The sequence below is a fragment of the Melanerpes formicivorus genome, unplaced genomic scaffold (assembly GCF_026170545.1).
Source record: "Melanerpes formicivorus ecotype bairdi unplaced genomic scaffold, bMelFor1.0.p_v2 SCAF_98, whole genome shotgun sequence".
In the NCBI taxonomy this organism is placed as follows: Eukaryota; Metazoa; Chordata; class Aves; order Piciformes; family Picidae; genus Melanerpes; species Melanerpes formicivorus.
The window spans coordinates 946,510-966,863 of NW_027142450.1; the positions used below are offsets into that span (position 1 = coordinate 946,510).

General features: G+C 39.3%; 1 protein-coding gene across 1 annotated transcript in view; it reads right to left on the minus strand.

The window, feature by feature from the left end:
- The window catches only part of WDFY4 (WDFY family member 4), a 124,868-nt gene that overhangs the window by 77,896 nt on the left and 26,618 nt on the right, over positions 1-20,354 (minus strand). Inside the window, exons 14-29 of the mRNA XM_068166163.1 lie at positions 17,439-17,653; positions 16,409-16,521; positions 15,275-15,482; positions 14,952-15,028; positions 14,016-14,234; positions 12,943-13,127; positions 10,196-10,427; positions 9,027-9,169; positions 8,428-8,539; positions 8,123-8,313; positions 5,587-5,739; positions 5,075-5,148; positions 4,131-4,292; positions 2,489-2,580; positions 1,374-1,473; positions 365-570 (exon numbers count right to left, since the gene is read on the minus strand). Coding sequence (XP_068022264.1) covers positions 365-570; positions 1,374-1,473; positions 2,489-2,580; positions 4,131-4,292; positions 5,075-5,148; positions 5,587-5,739; positions 8,123-8,313; positions 8,428-8,539; positions 9,027-9,169; positions 10,196-10,427; positions 12,943-13,127; positions 14,016-14,234; positions 14,952-15,028; positions 15,275-15,482; positions 16,409-16,521; positions 17,439-17,653 — 2,482 coding nt within the window. The remainder of the gene's footprint in view (positions 1-364; positions 571-1,373; positions 1,474-2,488; positions 2,581-4,130; positions 4,293-5,074; positions 5,149-5,586; positions 5,740-8,122; positions 8,314-8,427; positions 8,540-9,026; positions 9,170-10,195; positions 10,428-12,942; positions 13,128-14,015; positions 14,235-14,951; positions 15,029-15,274; positions 15,483-16,408; positions 16,522-17,438; positions 17,654-20,354) is intronic.

A 20,354-nucleotide genomic window follows, 5' to 3' on the forward strand; every position in this document is an offset into this window, starting at 1 on the left:
TTTCTTCTTCCTTTGTCATTCCTTTCTCAGAACCACTGGTCTAGTTATCAGAAAGCAAGCCAAACAAATCTTAGAGAAATGGAAAGCTTCTGAACTCCTCACAGGCTTATCGCTTACTTTGATTTTATACAGGACAAAAAGGGCCATCTCCCTGTGACAGCTAATCAGAAATGCCAACTATTGAGAAGCAATGCTTTCCACTCTTCGGCACAGAAAAACTGAAGTGCTAAGGCAAGCTTGCCCTAGAATTAGTATCAATTTGTCTACTGAGATCAGTGAGCATTCTCCTCTTACCTACTTCACTGATCTCTTGCCACTGAGATAGATCAGGGGATTGTTTTGGGAGCATTAAATCAACACATACCCATTAGAATATTCAACCCTGTGGAGCTATTTTCCAGCCAGTGCCCAGCCACTGTGCCCTCCTTGAATTTGTTCAACAGCAAACGATTGTGGAGGAAGTACAGAAGTAGCTTGATTCCTAGGACAACTGTGCTAGAGTGTAGATAGCTCTGTGTGAACAGTAGAAACCAGTCTGGTCCCAGTGCCAAATATATCTCTTCTTGTTCACTAGGACAAATACATGAAAGGAGACATGGCAGAAGACAGAAAAGATATTTTATTTAAAATTATCTCTGTCATTTAGAAGCTCAAGTGTCTCTAGAAAAAATCTGTTTAAAGGCATACTGCAACACAAAATTACAAAAGGTTTAAAAACAGACATCTACACAGTTCAAGCCATTTACTTCCCACTAAATCCAACTTTCTATTACTTTCAGATAAAAATAATCCATTAACATGAAGCTCCTTTTGAGAGTGTGCATCAATAAGTTAGGTAAACTACATCACAGACTAGATCTTTCAACCTGTGACATTCAAAATTCTGGTTTAAATTTTGAAGTCCAAAATGTGTTAACTAATGAAAATGCACAGTGACAGCACCCAACACAATGAACTTTGCCTTTCTGTTATACCAGGTAAGACTATAGAAACTGCATGCTCACAGTTATGATAAAAGAGTGCAGGTTGAAACAGTGCAGATTGAATTGATTTTCAAAGACAGTTGTCTAGGATTTCTTCAATTCTTGCAATGCAGGAGAGACAGCAATATCCAAGTTTCTTATTTGAGATGTTTTCTGAAAACATTAATCTTTTTTCGAAATGGCTGTCAGGTGTGGGACCTGATCACACATCTGAATGAATGCCAGATAAATCACTGACAAAGAATAACTCTGAATCGAGCCTGCTCGTACATAGTATTTTATTGAGGCTCAAACATTGTCAGTGCATCTAGTCCTTGTCAAGCACCAGAAAAGAGGAAATCTAGAAGACAGAGACACTTACCTACACCTTCCTAAATTGTTTCTACTTACTCAGAGGACAGATGAAGTTTGTCTGAGTGCATTATATCTAACAGCATCTTTAGTAATTGGTTTCGAAGCCAGATTGTCTTTCCAGATGTTTGGCTTAAGGCTACAAATATAAGAAAGTAATAAAGAGTAATGAAAAGACAAAACACATGTTCCATTGCTTTGATGAGCAACCTTGTTTGCACCAGATTAGCCCAGTGGAAGTATTTATGTCTGCCTTTTGTAACGTAAAAAGATGCAGACATCAGATTTTAGACACAAGAATTCCTGCTGACATCAGAAATGACCAGTGCTTACACTGTCAAAGTCCTTTCTTTTAGAGTTACTTAAACCTCAGTCAGAATACACATTGCATAATAATTTAATGGAAGCAATCTCAAATTAACTAGAGAGGGAAATGTAAACAGGCAATCTAACTTTTACTGCCTAGCTGTGATGTCTTTCTCTATATAAATTAGAGTTTATCAATGTCTCCTTAATATAACATATTGTTCAAACATGCAATAACCAATATAGTCTCAACTGAAAGATGATATTGAAAGAGCCAGTTGACTGCAAGTTCCCACACAAAAGGCTAATGTGAATACTCAGATACTTTAAGGGATGCAGAGCTCCATGTGACTATTTGCTACAACTGTAAGAATGGCAAAGTGTTCACAGAAAAGCCAGGATGCCAAGTGAAATTTTATTCCTCATAACAGCTGACTATGTTAGGTTTTGGGGCAATTTCAATTTTAATAGCCTTCACCTCTGTGTATATCTGTGAAATTCAACATTGTGTAGATTCTAGACAATGTAACCAAATTACTGCTAGAATGAGAGTACATAAGAGGAACTGCCCAGGCAGAAGCAGGATCTTGTGATAAGAGTCTTCTTGGATGCATACACAGGAACTGTCATTTTGATGTTCTTCACATAGGGCCTTCATAGCACTATAAATCTTCCACACAATCTCAAGTCACCTCAGTGCAGCCTGCCTGTTCCAGATGAAGCCATTTGAATTGTGTCTCTTTCTGCCACTGGAGGCAGAAGCAGTATGTTGTGCTTACAGCACATCATGCCCTGGGGAAGTACTTCAGTTATCTGCAAGAACATACACACCAAAGGTAGCTTCTTACCTTCATTGGGTGTCTCAGCCACAGCATCCAGGCAAATCTGATTTTCATCCACAGAAGAAGGTTTCAAAGTGTAAACAAGGAATAAGGCAATCCTTACAGAGAAAGAGGAAAGCAGTTTGGGTCAGCAGAAAGCAGTTTTGATCAACAGAAAAATGGGCGCTAATTTAATTACTATGAGATTACATGCAAATCTCAGTACTCATTAACAATGGCAGTTAGTGACAACCATTGGAAATTCAAATCACTGCAGAAACAGGAATGCAAAAGTTCATGAACTAGGAAGAAAATAAATCAGTATCTATCTGCAAATACAAATAACACCTATTCTATCATGGAAACATTTTTCTTTTTATCTCTTGATTTTAAAAGTCTTTCACCAATGAGGAAAGAAATATCAGTTAAGGGCTCTGTTCATACAAAAGATTCTGAACTGCCTGTGGCATTCAGATACCCCTGTTATCACCACTTGGTTTCTAAGCACACAGAGGAAAGAAGAGAAACCTCAGCAGAGAAAACTCAGGGAGGAGGAATGTCAATCTCTTTTCCTTTGTAGTTTCCTTTAACACATTACCTGATTCTAAGGATAGCTTAACGTGACACACTTAGTGAAAGTGCATAACCTCCTCCTGGCAAGAAGAAGGGCTTTTCTTAGGGGACAAAACACCACTTGTTCTGCAAGAATGATCCACAGGGGAATTTCTATTAGATGTGTCAAAAGTCTAGGACCAAAAGAAACCCCCATCAGCTCTCAGTGCTGCTGAGAGTCTGCTAGAGTCTCTGCTCTCCTGGAGCTAGAAAGACAGGGATTGTCGTTATCCCCCTACTCGCACTTATGGGCCTGACAACTAAATTACTACAGAATAACAAATCACAATAGTTTAAGAAAAACTCACACCCTCTATCACATGGCAAATTTTATATACTAAATCCACTACACACACCTGGTAACTACTTGAGGTGCTCATACTCTTCAACAGACCTAAAGGCTGACTGCAGAGGACACAGGTTTGACATGCAAGTCTGTTTCTACATTTTGACAAAGGGCTTTAAAAACAGAGCTTTCATCTGTGCAGTGCATTTTCCTGGAATAAGGTGGTTATAGATAGCACTGTATGGGCCTTCCTCAGTTCAGAGCTACAGGCATATAAACTGAGACTATAAAATGGACTGATGCTTACGCTCTATGGAAAGCAAACAAGGGTTTAAACTGTTTGCTTCATGAACTCCTGACTAACATAACTGATTGAAATTCAAGAACAAAATTAATAGTTTCTAAGGATTAGGTACATAGTTGTCTGAAGCAAAGTTGCAATACTATGGCAATTGCAATAGTTTAGGGTCAGGTTTTAATTAAACCAAATAGTAAGTACAGACTTTGAGTAGTCTCAGTCATATCAGCAGGACTGTTTGTGCCATCATTGTAAGGGTCACCACTCAATCCATCTTCACAGAAAAAAATTATTGGGCTGAATTCTGTTTTGAAAGCATGAAAAAGTTTTCATTGCTGAAGACCCTGCAGTTGCCAAAAATCTGGAGGCTCTTACCAAAGATGAAGTGAGGGAAATTCTACTATATAGGTCTCTTCAGTACTAGCAGTTTGCTCATCTGCAAACTGAGACAAAGCTTTAGACTGGAAGGTTACCTGAGAATATCTCTTCTGTTAAAGTATCCTTGCAACAGATGGGAGAGAATTTTGCAGGCCACAATGATCCTGGAATTACTGATTTCAGGATCATTGAAGAGGAAAATGAGCTTGGGCACCATTTGCACCTGGTAGGCAACTACAGCATTCTGACAGCCATCTCTGTAAAAAAGCACAGGGGCTATTAAAAGCTTTTACTGGAAAGAACCAAATTTGCTGGGTTTCAGCTAAAAGCATTCTGAGCTTGCATTAATAATTTGCACCTTTGGCTTCTAATGTTGCCTGGAAACATCCCAAATGCCATCAGACAAATTGAATATATGTCAACAATGGAGATCTGAAGACTTATTTGTGTGTTCTCTACCCTTCCCATCTTCCCTCTCCCTTAGAAACTGATGCAATGAGTTAAAAAACTGCCAACATTATCAAATTTTCTAGTAGTTATTTGGTGGTAATAAGTGTTATTCTTGTAAAACTCAACAAAGGACACCATATAGTTCTGCACAGAGCTTTCTGGTACCACAAAGGAGGGACCAAGCATCTACTCTACCCATCTCCTCCACCATGTTATGTGTCTTCAGATACAATAAATACTAGTACAGCTGATTAAGACCATTATAAAACACCTTTCTCTGCTGTGTTTTGGTTTTAAATAGAACTTCAATTATCTATATTTTTTTATTATTATTATTTCATACTCAGTTCAAACATTTAGATTTGTACAGGAGTGGTTCCATGTAAACCAGATCACCAGATAGCTTTTCTCATTTTGGCCTCACAGTTATCTCAGGAGGTGACCAAATCAAGAACTCCAGCCTTTAAAAAACAATATAGGAATCATTCATTCCCAGAGCCCACTGATTCCTCTAGGATTAGACCTTTTATCCACTTCACAACTGCAGCTCCATATTAGAAATGAGCTTGTCCCACACTGGTTATTATACCTGGAGGACTGCAAGATCTCCACAAGATGTGAAAAAAGAGCAAGGTCAAGATTTTCCGGTGCTTTCCTCCAAAGCTGAAAGATAAAGGAGAGCAGAGGTTTTACTGCTCTGCTGAAAGTTCCACAACCTGCGGCAGAGAAAGACTTATGTGTAGTTCAGGAAATATAACATCATAAACTCTCAATTGTTTCTACAATGACAGCTCACAGGAACCGAGAAATTTGTGCCAGTGTGAGGAAGAGCTGCTCCTTAATTAGCCTGAGAAGCACACCCTGCAGAGTCTGCAGGAACACTCCAAAATCTGCACCAAGACATAATGGAGAGCCTTGGTGACAGACAGTCTGCCATTTCAGAAGCTGTAACTTCCCCATATGAGCCACAGTGCAGAAAATCATCACACTCCAGCCCATCCCAAATATTGGATGCAGGAGGTGCTATGAACAAATCAAACCTTATACTATAAAGCCATCTTTAATGCAGCCAAACTCACACAGTAACATCAACAGTTTTACCTCAAAGTTGCAGAGAATATATTGGAATGCATTATAATTCTTGATCACAGATGATTCAAAGCCAAGCTCAGCTGTGCCCACTAGAGAGAATATTAGCTGTAAAATCCTGTTGTTTAACAGCTGTGTCTTCTTCTTCAATAGATAGGCTAGCAACTGGGGAAAAAAAAGTAAAGCAGTTTGACTACTCTGTGGAGTTGTCAAATATTAGTTGCTTGAAAATGGTGTTAGTTTTTTTTTTTTAAAAAAAAAAAAGGTGATATTGACCTCTTTAAAATAAAGATGTTTATGTGAAACATTGCCAGTTTCTCAGAGAAGTTTGTTTTAATTACTCAATGAATGCCTGATTTGGTGAAAAAAATGTCCAGAAAGCCAGTACATTTTTAATAGGTTGAGAGGAATAGATATTCATTCAAAAATACACAATAAGACACCCTTTTATTAGTTTAAGAAAAGAAAAAAAAAGGTTCAGACATACAAGCAAAGAGCAAAACATTACAGCATGATGATCAGTCACATGGAGAGAGCACTAGATAGCACAAAGTAGAAAGGAACAGCTCATACACAATCTAAAAGCTGGTGTTCACATACAAGAAAGTTGGGCAAGCAACATCTAAGTATGATTAATATATTAACAGATTCATAGAGTGATTTAGATTGGAAGGGACCTTGAAGATCATCTGATTCCAAACCCCCCACCACAAGCAGAGACAAGGCCTCATCCAACCTGACCTTGAAAACTTCCAGGGAGGAGGCACCCCTGACCTCCCTGGACAAGCTCTTCCAGTGTCTCACCACCCTCACTGCAAAGAATTTCTCCCTAATATCTAGGCTCACTCTACCCTTGTCAAGCTTACACCTGTTCCCTCTCATCTTGTCATTGCAAGCCCTTGTAAAAAGTTCCTTCATGTCTTTCTTGTAGGCCTTCTTCAGGCATTGGAAAGCTGCTATAAGTTCTCCTCGTAGCCTTTTGTCCAGGCTGAACAGCCCCAACACTCCCAGCCTGTCCACATAGGGGAGGTGCTCCAGCCCTTTGATCATCTTTGAGGCCCTCCTCTGGACCTGCTCCAGCAGTTCGATGTCCCTCTTATGCTGAGGTCACCAGACCTGGATGCAGTATTCCAGGTGGGGTCTCATGAGAATATAACAGAAGGACAGAATCACCTCCCTTGTCCTGCTGGTCGCACTTCTCCTGGTTCATGTGAATCATGATCAATTTATAAACAACTCACAAACTGTAGAAACAGAAACTTTGTAATAAATCACTGATGAAGCCTTAATGTTAAGAGTCTTATTTGGGATCATCTCTGTTGAAGAGTCTTCTCTGTTCCATAAGACTCTGCTTACTCAATGCAGCATAAAGTGAAGGACGCTGAACTGAAACTTCACACTTGGGCCTTAACTCATCCAGTATAATATATACAGTACACAAATACAACTAAACTCTAGAGTCTGTGCGGCTTTAAGGTTTGAAAGTTGAATTTAAGACAGACTCAATCAACAAAATCCAGACAGAACTTAATTATTCACAATTCCTAATAAAATGAAGATCCAGCCATAGGAATTCATTCCCAGCACTACACTGAGCAGTCTATGTGACCGTTTGAGGCTGTGCCTTTAAGAAAGAGACAGTGCTGGGACACTATGGTTGAATGTTTTGGAATATTAGCGAAAACAGATATTCTAAACTAATTTCATTGGTGGATTGGTAAAAATGCAGTTTTAAGTTTAGGTGCAGCTGGGACTTTCCTCAGTTCACTCCTTTCCTTTTCCCTTTCCAGCTCGTCTGCTTCTGGGCTCCCTGCCAGACTGACCTTGGACAGATAAGCAACTAAGGCCTACTAATATACTTTGCTTTAATTAATAACTGCTCTTTTTCTCTCTTTCTAAACCTCTTTGGGGAAAAAGGGGAGAGAAGGGGGTACAGGGGGGGAACCCTCCTCCAGAGGAGGGAATTTTGTTCCTGTATTATTGTTTTTTTTTTTTTTACTTTGCTGTATATTCCTGTGTATATATTGTAAATATTGTAAATTGTGTATATATATCCTGCATTCCCCAAAATTGCTTGTAAATACAGCATTTTCCCTTTTGCTTCTCCGGCTGGCTAGCTGTGGTTTCTTTCTTCCTCTTTGTGGGGCAAAGAAGGCTGAGCCCTTCTCTCAAACCCACCACAGTCTATAAAGAGAAGTCTTGGATCAGACAAGCCAAGGGGAGGAAGCAGACCTGCCTAAAAAGTGATCTCTTGTGGGAGGGATCAAGTATGTTTGTAAAAGGTGAGTCAGTAACAAATCTGCTACACCAGCTTCTGCCCTCACCTTCCCATCAGCAGATATACCATTATAGAGGTTCCCAGAAATTGTAAGCACAGGATTTAGAGCACTATCCTATATATCTTCCTCTTGAAGGTGTCATAATTTAAGATGATCCAAACATAAATATTAACATCCAGGATGTGTTTTGTTGCCATTGATAGGTTTTGGAGTAAGGTTCTCCAGGGGAAAGACTATTACCAGTAGGAAAGAACAAAAAAAGTATCTACCTGGTATCCATTCATGTGCCTCATTAATTTTTCACTCATTGGGCTACTGTTCAGGATGCAGTTCAGGACTTTGACAGCGGCATACATGGTGTGGTCATCACAGGCCATAGCAATGAGACCCAGGAGAATGGCAGGGCCTCCAATAAAGTTCAGGCTGGTAGCTGCTGGAGAGGACTGGAACACTCTTACCCCTAGGAAATTGCAATGTTACTCTACCAGAAAGTTACATGGACCAAATCTGTTATTGAACAGAGAGAGGCCCAATACTTTAAAAAATATGAAACGTTAAGGCCTAGTGTATTTACCATATTGTCCCACAGCAACTGACCCAATTGTCCGCAAGGAACCTGAGAGGTGTCCAGCAATATTCTTAGCTAAGAATACTGGAGTTGAACTGTCCCGGGAGTTAATCCCAATCTAAAACAAAGAAAACACATCCTAAGAAAAAAACATGGAAGTATTTTGGATTGCTTTATTACTTTTAGACTATGAAAACAATTATTTTTTCCTTCAAAGTTGATTGTTAGAACATTCACCCATCTAAAATATTGTGCATCCCCTTTACTTTGACAAGGCAGTAGGTCTGTCATGCTAGAACAGTATGTGAAAGGTCATTGTGAAGGCATGAAAAATCACAGACTGAGACAAATTATCATTAGACCTGAAAACTATGACTTCTATTGCTGTTTCATGACAGGAATTTAGCACTGTGCTCACACTGTCCAATCTATTCCTCTCCAGAGTTGAAAATAAAGCCATGAGTAGAATAAAGAGTGGGAAAATAAACTGGGAGGGGGAAGGGAGAGAAGTCACCAAAGGTACACACTAAGAAAAAAAATCATGAAGTTTGTTCTGGGAAACCTATAGAAATACGTGTTTAAGACAAATGAGGGAAATTTGTGACCTCTTTGGCAATCAGCCGGCCATCTACTTCATTGTAGGTGCTCTTTATATCTTGAACTGTAGTGATAGATGAGCTCATGGCATTGATTCCAAAAGAAATCATCTCTTCTGCCACCAGAGGTGTAGTACTGTACTGGTCCTCACCTAAAATGAGAGAGTCTGTAAAACTCTGGTGGAATTCAGCATTCTCAGCATGTAAGACAGGAGAGGCAGATGAAAGATAACTCAAGGAAACCGAAGTTTAGATGGGAATTTGACTTTTACTATTTCCCTGTATCAGAGCATCAGTGGAGTCAGATGGTCACAATACATGATTAATATTAAAGTCCAGCAGGGAAGAGCAGTGTGCAGAGACCAAGCACCTCAGAGACTCAGCTCTTCAAAACCATGAAGTTCTCCTGACTTCTATTAGTAATATTTTTATTGTAGAGATGTATTTTGATATAATTTCTCTTTTAACAACCTCTTCCCATGCTTGAATTGTAGAATTTTTTTATATATTATTATTATTAGTTTGTCTAGATAGCATTCTAAAGGAGCATTTTCAGTCTTTTCACTTTGCTTGAGGCTGGAGCATGGTGAGATTATTCTGCATATTTGAAATGAGAGATGATTTCATGTCCTACTCTAGCACAGAGGTGAATGCACTACTTGTTGAAAAACAGTAATCAATAACTAAAATGTTTTGTGTGCCTGTTTAATAATTGAAGCTAACAGTATACTTTAGTTAAAAAGCCTCTTCATTAAATGGAATGTAACTTACTCCCCTATCTCTCTCTCCCCTGTGCTCTCTCCAAGTCTGCAGGTATTTGCAGTTAAAGACTATGCTTCTTTTTCTGCCATGTTTTTTTCTGTGCATCACAAATGCATTATGTCTCAGCTCAAGATGTTGCTTTAATAAGTGTCCAACAGAAATTACAATCTTGCATATCTCAAGGATATATTATTCCTCTTTATGCTCAATCTCTCTCTGCTGCTTGATTATTACCCTTCTTCACCCCAATTTACAGGAGGTTAGAAGATTCTCATGCTATCTTACTTGGTAACAAGGAGTTCCTGACATTCAGAGGTAGTTCTAGGCACATCTGGAATACTCATGGTAGATTATAAGAATAAAAAGAGAATTGCCCTGACAAACACACAGTGGTGGATATGAGAATTATCACATACCTTGAAGCTGTACTGCTTGGAAATTGCTACAATACTGTGGGCCAAGCTTATTAATCACTTCTATAGTTTTCACAGAGATGGCTTCTTCAAAGAAGTATGTAGGTCCAAGGCGCCAGGTCAAGGAGGACTTCTGTTTCCAGATTCGAGGAGTAGCTATGTAGCCATAGACATCAATAAAGGAAGAGGGTTCCATGGAAATACAGCTACCTGGTAAGGGCTGGATATACTGCATCTGGAACAGAGGAAGAATTCACTGAAGGTATGAAACATACTCATAGCACCTGAAGATCTTGTCATTGTGATGTACTACCTGCCACCTTTTCCCTTAATGAAGTCTCAGTCAGCTGTGCAACACAATTATCAAGCACTGTTTAGAAACCTGACTTTCAGAAGTATTATAAACTTGAGCATTTTTGAAAGTTCAAGCCTACTTTTTGACCAAAAAACACAGCAAAAATAATTTCAAGTGTTAGCAAAGACTTCCTTTTGCTGTTCTAAACTTCATAGCTCAGACTGTGAGTTTCATTACAGAAAGCCACGTCACAGAACATACCTTGTACTAGGCATCTAGAGAAAAAAGAGTTTTTGAAGAGTGCGGAGTGTTAAGCAAGCCAGTTAGCTTCAGTGAAATCAGCGTAGTTTAAGAAATTATACTATTTATTTTGGTATTAACATAAGTATTCAGTCTCCTAAATTGAATCTATTGTTTTGTTTAAATGTTAGCAGCTCTCATAAGAAGTAGTTGGAATGTTTTTGATAGTTCAGGGCTTAGACCTGCCTTTAACAATTTACTGTTAGGATGAGAGGCTCCTAGTATTTGCTGATCTCTGTCTATTGAGATGTAGAAGACAAGGCTGGTCAAGAATAGGAAGCAGAACTTGATACTAGAGTGTACAAATTAGGTGCGATGAAATACAACAACATCCTCCCTGCTCTCCAGCTCCACCACCCAAAAAACACTTGGTACTGTTAACAACCTTCACAATTCTCATTTCTTACACAGTCTTGTCTTCACTGTGCACATAAAGACAAGGTCTTGCATCATGTAAGAGACCCCAGCTCTGGGACAACATTTTATTTACTGAGGGCTTGTTTCATTTATTATAAGCTGTTTCACTGTATGTTAAACACATTTGCTGTGAATTCTTTAATCAATCGCAATGTTAAGTCCTAGGTTTATTGATGACTTTCAGTCTCATCTGAAGGAAGGCAAATGAAATTAAATCTTCATTCTTGAAATGGATATAGGTCCCAAAAGGCATTTACAAGACAGATCATTTTTCTCAAATATGAGAAAGAGAATATTTGGAATTAAACAGGTTGCTTTTACAAAGTAAGTATAAATACACAAGTGAGATTGTATGCGTTGATTTGAAATATGAGAAGAGGAAGGAAGAGATCAAAGATACATGTTTCAAATAATAGAAAGATTCTATTAAAAAAAACAAACAAACAACACAAAACAACACAAAAACCCAAAACACATCAACAACCAAAGCAAAACCAAACAACCAACCAAAACCAAACAAACAGAAAACCAAAAAAAAAACCACTACCAAAGCAACCTACCAACCAGAGCTGCAACATAAGCAGGCTGCATTTTCAATATTGCCAACTAGTAGCATTCAAAATTCCAAAATTAAATCTCAAAAATACTTTGAGGTTAGATTCAAAACCAGGAGTATGAGGAGTATGAGGATCTTCTCATTAGTCCTGCAGATTTTATGAACCCTTCAGGTGCATTTGGGTTTTTTCCTCATGGCATCTCATGCAACCTGAGGGATTCACCATTTCAGGACTCCTATGCAAAAAGTACATCACAAAATATGACATGCTAGGGCAGGCACTAGCTACATCAACGTTTGCAATGAACTTATGTGTTGATATAATTGAAATTCACAAATTTCTTCTAATGGAAATATTTCTTTCATTTCTATTAAATAAAAAAGAGTGTTATTTTAATTCAGGAGCTATCTCTCCCACTGAACTAACCCAGAGGAACATCTGTCTGTTCCTGAATTCTTAGTGTGTCAGTGGAATAATGAATGTAACATGAAAAGGACAGTTTGAAAAGTGACCATGTAAGGCCTTGAGGAAGTTCCATCCATTTTGAGATTATTGAAAAGAGCTGTGCAGTCATGGAAGCTTATTTCTCTGTGACCTTTCTACTTTTCCAGGTCTTCCTTCATTAATGGTGGCTCTCTACATAACTCATCATCTTTGTAGTTCTTAATCTAAATGCAAATCACCTAAATGCAAATCACCTTTGGTTTAGGGTTCTCTGGTCATACCTTAGTGTGATGTACTTCTTATAACTGACATATTCTGCAAATCCTGGGTGCAAAGAGAGCTACTCAAAATCACTAGTCAATGTAGAACATTTTGGCCTAAGGGTACAATTTCATTTCACCACCATCACTCTGCAAACCAGGAAACCCTAACTCAGAGACACATGTCACCACACAAAATTGTCCTGGTTACCTGCATGCTGAGAGGGAAAATAGTTAAAACATCAGTATAAGCTGCTAACATATTTCTGAAAAGCAGCCTAAATACACTCTAGATTGTATGGATTTTTTACTCCAGTTATGCACAGTGCAGAGTGGCATGTCTAATACATGTAATTCACCATGCTTTGAGTCGCTCAGGTGATTACCAAGAAGTCATGGTACATCTATGGGAAGATGAAAACCAAAACCAAAACCAAGGCAAATGTAAAGCACAAGACCTATAAAAAGAGCCTTTACCTTTGCAGAGCCAAGCATCTGACCATTTATATAAGCTGACACAATGCAGTTCTTCTTTGCTTCCTTAGCAACTGTCACTGTGAGATGATGCCACTGGCCAGTTAGGAGCAGCTTGCCACAGACAAAGTGGACTTGTCCTGGAAATGGGGAGGGATTTACAACCTCTCCCTCAGGTTCCATGATATCTGTAACAGCAAAAACAGGGGGCAGTCAACAGAAAGTTTCTCTCACTTTCCCCTGCCTCTGAAACATGACTATCAAATACGACACAAAGAATGTGGAACTCAGTGCGTATGCAGTGCTTTGGTGTTACTCTGTTCAACATCCTTAAAGCTTCTGTGAAGGTCCTGAGACTTGCACAACTGTCAAGATCCCTCCATCATACAAGATGCCATACTCCCATAATACACCAATTAGATGCATCTAGGGCAAAGTCAACATATTCTCTAAGAGGACAACTCAGGATAGTCAGTTAGCTAACACAGAAAATATTCCTAGCAAATTCATGATAAACTCTGTACATTAACTTGTTGTTTTAGAAAAGAGGCAATCTGGGATATTTATCATCATCTAAGGGAATTGGAGCATTCACACAGTATCAATTGTGCATGAAAATATCCCAGATACTATTCCCACTGCTTTCCCAGCCTCATCTACAATGTTCAGTAACATTCACATTTGAAGTACCTACTGTACTCAATAAGAACAAAGGGATAAATGTCAATAACAAACTAAGTTTGATGACAAGCACGATAGAAAACATTCTAAAGTGAGGAGAGGAAATTAGCTCTTTGATTAGGAAGCTAGATCACTCTCAAAATCCACACTACTAATACCCAAACATGACTATTGCAATTGTGTAACAGACATACAAAATAATTCTCAATGCCTATAGCAAATTTAAAACTGGAATACAACCAAGAATTATAGTATCAACAGGATGCCAGAAGAAATCTGAATATAAAAAGCCTCTATTGATGTCCTGGGTACTTATAAGAAGAGAAAGCTTGTTAATAAAAGATTCCAGATACTCAGAAGACACAACAACACAGCTTCACTGAGAAGAGCCTTACCAAGTGGCTGGAATTCAACTTCTTCTGTGGAAATAACCAAAGAATGGTCCTGCGGAGAGAAGCTCACTGAAAAACAAACAAATTCTTGCTCTGTTCTTGACATGTGCCTCACAACTGTGAGAAAATGGAGTGGGTGGCTGTTGTGCACTGAACCAAACTTGCTAACCAGAAACCAGCAGGAAAATGTTAGGCCATTAGAGGGTGGGAACATTCTGTTGCCTGTAGGCAGAAAACAAAACAAAACAGGACAAAACAAAGCAAAGCCGGTAAGGAAGTTGGTTTCCCTGTGCAGACATTAGCAAACTGGTGTTTAATTTGTAGCCCGAACAACATAAAAATCATCCTTAGAATAACAGGTTTAATTTCTTTTCAGTTCTACTAGATTTCACCTTGTATCTTCAATATCATAAAGTGTGTGCATGTCTATTAATGACCTAAAATTGTCTGATGAGTAAGAACTACTAAATCTCCATGCCATGGAGCTCATCAACTGGGAAACACTGAACCAGAAACGAGTTTTGTCAAAGTTCACAAAATTCAGGAAGCAAAAGGTACAGTAATTTTTCAGTTCACCCAACAGAGATTTTGATCTATAGGAGAATCCCATTTCACTTTAAGTGACAGTTTGCATTCATTCTGTGGAAGATTACTCTGAAATCTGGTGGTTCTTACTCATTCAAACCGTTTTCTTAGCAGCCTGTTTTAAATTTGTATTGCTAATATTATTGCTAATGCACCACACTGCTCACAAAAAGCAGTATCTGATGCAGCTTAATAATCTGAGTTACACAGCTCAGAGCTGGATGGGGACACAGAGACAGGAGTATATTAAAACACAGAGCCTATATGCTACCATTTCTTACAAACGATGAATGCTTTCAGTACTGATGAAAAGTCAGAGCTTTTAGGAAGCTGCAGGTGAATCAAAGTGCTTACCCATGCCAATTCCTCCTGAGACAGATTGCTCTGCACTGGGTCCCATGACAGTGGCCAAGGTAGGGAGGTAAACACACCTAAACAGCAAGCAAGCAAACACCCATTCAGCAGAAATGTAAAATCATGCCTGAAGGTCACCAGTGACTCAATACAGCAGAATCATGGTAGCAAGGAAGAGCCTATGCTAATCAGCAACATTGCTGCTAGGAAGGCAACAACAGGGCACAAGGATTAGCCAAGGTAGAGAGAGATCAACTGCTGTGTTCAGAATAAGGGCTTGAAATTTGCAGAGTGGCTAAAGAGAAAAGCAACAGCAGCAATACCCATATCCTTCCATGGACATGTCAAACTCCACAAATGATGGAGCCAAGGAAGTGTTGCAGAGCGGGAAGTTTCGAGGAGATGTCATGGAGATGAGACTCATTGCAGTTTGGAGTGCCAATGCAGATCCTTTAGACGCCCAAGGAGAGTTGCTGACAGGCACAACTGTTTGAGGATCAGTGTTATTGTCCACCATGTCCTCTTCTGCACCTACAAGGTCACAGTGCTTAACCAGGTCAGTGTTTGCAATTATTTTTTTTCAATTGCAGGCTTTGCCTGCATTCAGTTAATCACTGCCAAGAACAGTGCTGCAAGCTCTAAAAACAACACATCCTCAGCAGCCTATAAAAATCTTCACAATACACAGACATACTTCACTGATGGAATTTTAAAATGGGAGACTGGCGGGAAAGGTGAGCAGAAGTAACAGCCATATTTTCACCCCACATATCTTCAGGTAACTCCAAACTTCACTTCTAGTAGAACAGGCTCCTGACCTGTTGGTTCTATTTTTCCTACACAAAGACCATTCAACTCTACCATAACAGAATAGTTACAACCAACATGTGGCAGAAGATCTAAGAATGCCTACAAAAACATAAGACCCAAATTTGTTCCATGCTTTATCAAGTGTCTCATAGGCATGAGAACTGTTTAAGCACTAAATACTACTACTATGGCCTTTCACCTGCACAATGTATTACAAGAAAGAAATTACTTGGATGGAAAATGGCCTATATCAGCAAGGCATGGTACATGGTTATGATCTTTGGTCACATTTTATCCTATATCTAGCTATAAATCACTTGGAAAAGATGCTGCAAACCCAGCAGACATGGCCCTTGGTTTGTGGAGTATGATTAGCATTTTTATACATTGCTTCCATGTCTGATCCATCAAAGTCATAGCCTATATCAGCAGCTGGCTTGAGCACATATTAGAATTTGATTTCTGCTGGTTGTTAAATCAGCTCTCAGTAGAGGTCAAGTACCATCTAACCTGAGCAATACCCAGTCTAAAATGTACAAACAGAGTTCACCTTCACTGTAACTTATTCCAATATGAGTTTCCTGTCATTACAGAGATGTCTACAAGCCAAGCACTGCATAGCAACAGTGTGTTCATTGTGTGCTTACCTGCATTCCAATCTGCATTAGCTGAATCACTTCCCTCACATGAAATAGCCTCAATATTCTTCATTCTAGGCCTGGGAGATAGTAGTGGAGAACCTCCCAACCAAAGAAACTGCCTAATATGGGGGAAAAAAAAAAAAAAAAAAAAAAAAAAAGAAAAGGCAACCAAAAAAAGGATAAACAATCAAGCCAGACACTTTGGAGTCATAGCAACCATAGAAATACAGCTCAGGCTTCTGGACACCCACATTCTTACTGGATACCAATTTTAAAGACAACCCAAATAAAATAGAAAGAATATTTTTGGTTGTATTATCACAAATACTTATTTTGCTTTATACTACCCCTTTCAACGTCTCCCTATGGAGAGAAAAAAAAATAAAAATAAAAAAAAAGAGGTTTACTTTCTTCAGCAATACTTTTGAAAATTATTTTTAAAAAGTTGTTGAAATTATTGCCTATTTTTTGCTAAATAAAACATGTTCTACTTTTGAGTAAAAAAAAAATTCCAACCTTCCACTGCATATCCAACTTCATCTACATTCTTATCTCTACTATATACTCTCATGCTGAGCATTTTTTTACCATTAAAGAAGCAAACACATCCTGAAAATATCCTCAAAGAAACAACAGAGAGTGAGAAACAAGACAACACTCTATTTCTGCATCCATCATTGACACAGATCCAAGTTAAGAGGAAGCCAGTTTTACTCTTCAGGAAACAGTTTCTCCACGCTAATGCTAGTAGAGAATAAACTTAGCTGCTTTGCAATTATTTAATTAATAACAATTCATAAATGTCTTTACAACCCTTGCAGAGATGATGCAGCAGACTACTCAAAATATGTTCAGTTAATCGTTTAAGTGTATATCCTCTGATCAATATGCAAGTAGTATTACCTGAGACTCGAAACAAAAGGCTAGGAGTCTTGCTGAATTAAAGCACTACAGGAAGTACTTAATTATTACACAAACATTGAGAAAAAAATTGCACCACTAAACCAAATTTGTTCCATTAGATACAGTCTGATACCTTAATACATCCGGCTCAATAGCCTGTGATGCAAGCTTTTCAAAAACTCTAGTGAGGGGCAGATGCAGTGGATGGTTCTCATTGAGGAAGGCATCCTGACAGGAGGTTATGATGGTGCTCAGCAAGCCAGCTCCACACATCACCTGGCGACTCTTCTCTGACTTCACCAGGGACTGGATATGGCCAACCACAGCACACTGGATTTCCTGTGAAAGCTAAAATGGGTACAAAACTGAAGTCAGTGGGCTGGAACTAAAACAGTATATGGTAATGGATCATGGGGTTTGTTTGCTTGGTTTTTCTGTGTCGTTTTTTGGTTGATTGGTTTGCTGGGGGGGGGGGGGGGGCTGGGAGGTGGGGATTGGTTTGTTTTTTTCTTTCATTTGTTAAATCTCTGGGTGGAAAAATCTGGTCCAGAAAAGAAGCCTCCAAGGTGTGAGGCTAAAGTGCAACTGTATGGATATTCTAAAAATGTATGCACTTCAAAATTGTGCATATATCCATGACCAGTCGTCCACAACTGAGCTTTCCTGACACAACACTCCAGTAGTGAAGGAAGAACGCAATCATCTGTCATTCAAAAGAAGGGACCACCACCAAGGGCAGGTCATGAGCTCCATGCAGTAACTCAGAATATATTTAACATTAAGAGCATGGAGAGTCATATTGGCATAATCTTGATTCTAAAAGCATCATTCAATAAAACTGTATCTAGCAATACCATGAAACACTTAATTTTAAATATTTCTCTAAATGTTTTCCTCAAATGAAGCTTTACCATTATTGTACTTCTTAATCATCTTAAAGGAGGATTTAATTTCTCTTAAACATTCTTTAGAGTAATTTTCTCCCAGGTAGGAATGGAGCTTAGCCCAGTGACCTAAGTAGATTTCACACAAAAAATAACTGTGCATCATACGTTTGAACACAGGTCGTACAAAAAGTAAGTGTTCCCTACCTTCAAGAGTTCTTTGGCCTTCTCATGTGCCCTTCTAGGAAATATCTATGCAGACTTTTAAATAAAAGGACAACAATGGTGGCAGATATGCAGATTAGGACACTGATATTTGATTTTATTACATGAATGTGAAGCAATTTCCCTGTATTCAGAATAAACTAGCTTGTTATGTGTAAAGAGGAATTCTATTCTTTTGTATCCAAACTAAAACCAACCAATACAGGAGAACTCCAATGCCAACAAGCAATTTGTTTTCAAAGTGTGTTCAGCAGCCAAAAGCCCTACTTGCAACAACAGTACCAGCATGTCCGATGTAACATACTGTTTCTGTAAACCCAACTATTACTTTTGCTATCTGAAGGGCAAGTTCTTTAGATAATATTTTCTTCTCTCTGAATGACTTATCATTTCCAGTGACACAAATTTCACTGTGCATCTCATTGCAAATAGAAATCACCCACCAGACCAAACGACACTATTTTTCAGTGAGCCACTTCTTGCTACAGCATATCAAAACATCACTGAAAACTTTTCTGATCTTCTAATTATTATTTTACCCCATTATTGACTGGATGCAGGAAAGCATCTAGATGAATAAAGCCACAAGAAAACAGAGGACATAGGTCTTGACTAAGTGAAACTACTGGTTTACTCCAAAATAAATCCAATGAAAGTATAAAGGCATACAAAAAAAAAAATTGATTGTTTTAATTATCTTAGCAGCTTTGTCAATACCACTATTGCCTTGTTTTGAATGAAATGAGCTGTTTTCATGGATCTCTGTTCCAGTAAAATGAGATTTTAGTGCAAATATTAATGATGACCAGGAAACCAGGCTGTGTGTTTCTATATGCATGGATTGATTTTCCTAATATGTAGTACATGTAGCAAGAAGACCTCCACTCTGGATTCCGGAGGGCGGACTTCAGGCTACTCAAGGAACTAATTCAGAGGGTTCCTTGGGATAAAGCCCTTAAAAACAAAGGGGTCCAGGAGAGCTGGTCCTACTTCAAGGAAGAACTGTTGAAGGCTCAGGGACAGGCTGTGACAATGTGCCGGAAGATGAGCCGCTGGGGCAGACGGCCAGCCTGGATGGTTAAAGAACTTTTAATGGAACTAAGGGAAAAAAAGAGGGTGTATCACCTTTGGAAGAGAGGGGAGGCAATCCATGAAAAATTTAAGGATGTTGCTAGGTCTTGCAGGAAGAAAATTAGGGAGGCAAAAGCGCACTTGGAGCTTAGTCTGGCCTCTGCTGTGAAGGACAACAAAAAGTCCTTCTATAAATACATTAATAGCAAGAGGAAGGGCAGAGACAACCTCCACTCCTTGGTGGACACGGAGGGGAATGTTGTGATAAGGGATGAGGAAAAGGCAGAGACACTTAACACCTTCTTTGCCTCAATTTTTACTAGCAGGACAGAATGTCTTCCAGACAGCTGGCCTCCAGAGCTGGCAGAAGGAGCCAGGGAGCAGCATAGTTTTCCACTGTTCCAAAATGGGGTAGTTGGTGATCTGCTCAGCCGCCTGGATCCCCACAAGTCCATGGGACCAGATGGGATCCATCCTAGGGTGCTGACGGAGCTGTCAGAGGAGCTGGCCAAGACGCTCTCCATGCCGCTCTCCATCATTTTTCAGCAGTCCTGGCTCACTGGAGATGTCCCAGAGGACTGGAAGCTGGCCAACGTGGTGCCCATCCACAAGAAGGGCTGGTTGGATGAGCCAGGGAATTATAGGCCTGTCAGCCTGACCTCAGTGCCAGGCAAGATCATGGAACAGGTCATCCTGAGTGCATTAACACAGCACTTAGAGGATGGCCAAGGGATCAGGCTCAGCCAACATGGATTTAGGAAGGGCAGGTCCTGCCTGACCAACCTGATCTCCTTCTATGAGCAGGTGACCCGCCTGGTGGATGTGGGGAGGCCTGTCGATGTAGTCTACCTGGACTTCAGCAAGGCCTT